This window comes from Formica exsecta, unplaced genomic scaffold (assembly GCF_003651465.1).
Source record: "Formica exsecta isolate Colony F162 unplaced genomic scaffold, ASM365146v1 scaffold871, whole genome shotgun sequence".
NCBI lineage: Eukaryota > Metazoa > Arthropoda > Insecta > Hymenoptera > Formicidae > Formica > Formica exsecta.
The window spans coordinates 320,533-322,298 of record NW_021853643.1 but is presented as its reverse complement, the minus strand read 5'-3'; the positions used below and the strand labels follow the sequence as shown (position 1 = coordinate 322,298).

The window sequence follows — 1,766 nt, the reverse complement described above, 5'->3', positions numbered from 1 at the left end:
ATATATATATATATACTATATTATCCTATCTTTAGGTCTACCTGATTGGTTTCGTTGCGCAATCGATCTATGTGCATCTTCAAGAGTCGAGACAGAATATCGGTCTTACTTTTCAATATCCTGTCGGTGTCATCCAGATTCTCGTACCAATAACGTCCATTCCCGTTCGCTTTTCGGCCGAAATTTAAGAATCTCGATTTTACATTGCTCTCATCTGTACCGATCTCCGAATTATTGTTCGAACCTCCGTTGAGGACATTATCGGTGCACTTTGCGAGATTTAAGAATAGAGAAAGTACTCCGATTATCAATGACAAAACTTTAAAAAATCCCATTGTTGTGGCTTCCATAAATCGTTTACAGCGATTTTCGACGAGTATGCTGAATAGTTAAATGAAATATTCCGAGACTGTTTTATTATTATTATTTATAAACACACACAAGTTAAAAAAATTGCATATTTTTGCTATTCTTCATCTATGCGAAAGGAAAATACATACGCACGTATCTAACGCAGAGATGATCTTTAGCGATCGTTTCGAGGATCGAGCGTGACACTTTTACGTCCATCGTTATATATTACGAGCGGAAAGATAATCTAGGTAGAGAACGTGGTAAAGAACATCGAGAGTTTGTCGTTAATTATTAAATTTGCACTTGATTGCGAAAGGTAAACGAAAGCATGCCGGTTGCGCATAAGAGAGACGAGTTTCTACTGAGCGCGGCAGAAAATTACGTTCAAAGAGCACGATGCGAATGAAGACAAGGGAGAACAAGGGAGCCTCTGTTTGATCGAGTTTCTTGAGTTGGCGAGCGCGTATTTGTGTGTAGCGATTTGTCTCGTTGAATATAATTTCTCATTAGCATCACCAGTTTGTGCGAATAAATTCAGCGTTGATTTTTATTACATTGATGACACTGCGATTATTTAAAATTGTCCCAGCTTCAATCCTTTGCGTCTGGAAAAAAATACGCACATTGTATTTAATATTTATCCATGAGCGCGCGCGTTATCGCGCCGAGATAGCACATTTTTGTGTTCGACGTAATATATGTTTGTATAGATAAAATTGACCAATGAAAAGTTTCCACCCTATTTATTTTGTAACCGATGATCTATACAAAAAAAAAAAGTCGAAACCGATCAGTTTTATTTTCGAGGAAAACATATGATTATGATAAAAATCAATCGATTACAAAATAAATTAACTTTTTATTATAACGCGTTTTGTTTCAACATAGTGCAGAGATATACGAAGTAAAGTTAAAACAAAAACTCATCAACTAACTATTCCGTCTTTCCGTCAACTAGACTCTGTTACATGATATTTCTGTCGTAAGAGCATCATGTTCGTATCGCGCATGGAAGGGATGGGGCACGCGCTATAGTATAACATACACGACATGAGAGGATTGCTAGATAGTTTCCACTTGAGCCTCATACGTGTCACACAATGTGACATGTCGGTTAATTTTTGTGCTTTATTAACGTGGGATATCGTTCATTTATACATATATCGTCGAAACAAAATTTATTATCTCACATATTACCTGCAACATAAAATAAAATTTCTTTATCACGGTCAGAGAAAAAAAATAGATTATCTTGATTTGGTTCAAAACTATGGTTTCTAAAGTTAAAATCAAATAATAATTTATTAAAATTAAAATTATTATGCGCGCGAGAGCAAGTGTGTATCAATCATGTTAATCGCAAAGATATTCTTAGTGACTGTACTCCTCGTTATGAGTTTCGCATCGGAAGA

The 1,766-nt window shown here is 35.6% G+C and overlaps 2 protein-coding genes across 5 annotated transcripts in view; one reads left to right on the top strand and one right to left on the bottom strand.

The window, feature by feature from the left end:
- Positions 1 to 402: 402 nt before the first annotated feature.
- The window catches only part of LOC115244808 (protein SHQ1 homolog), a 7,183-nt gene continuing 5,819 nt past the window's right edge, over positions 403 to 1,766 (bottom strand). For 3 of the 4 annotated variants that reach the window (XM_029822752.1, XM_029822755.1, XM_029822757.1), the window contains one exon: positions 403 to 959. The gene's annotated coding sequence lies outside the window, so the exon portion shown is untranslated. Of the gene's footprint in view, positions 960 to 1,289; positions 1,552 to 1,766 lie in introns of all 4 variants that reach the window. The other variant, XM_029822753.1, reaches the window with a different exon arrangement.
- The window catches only part of LOC115244807, a 3,021-nt gene continuing 2,815 nt past the window's right edge, over positions 1,561 to 1,766 (top strand). Inside the window, exon 1 of the mRNA XM_029822751.1 lies at positions 1,561 to 1,760. Coding sequence (XP_029678611.1) covers positions 1,705 to 1,760 — 56 coding nt within the window. The 5' untranslated portion in view covers positions 1,561 to 1,704. The remainder of the gene's footprint in view (positions 1,761 to 1,766) is intronic.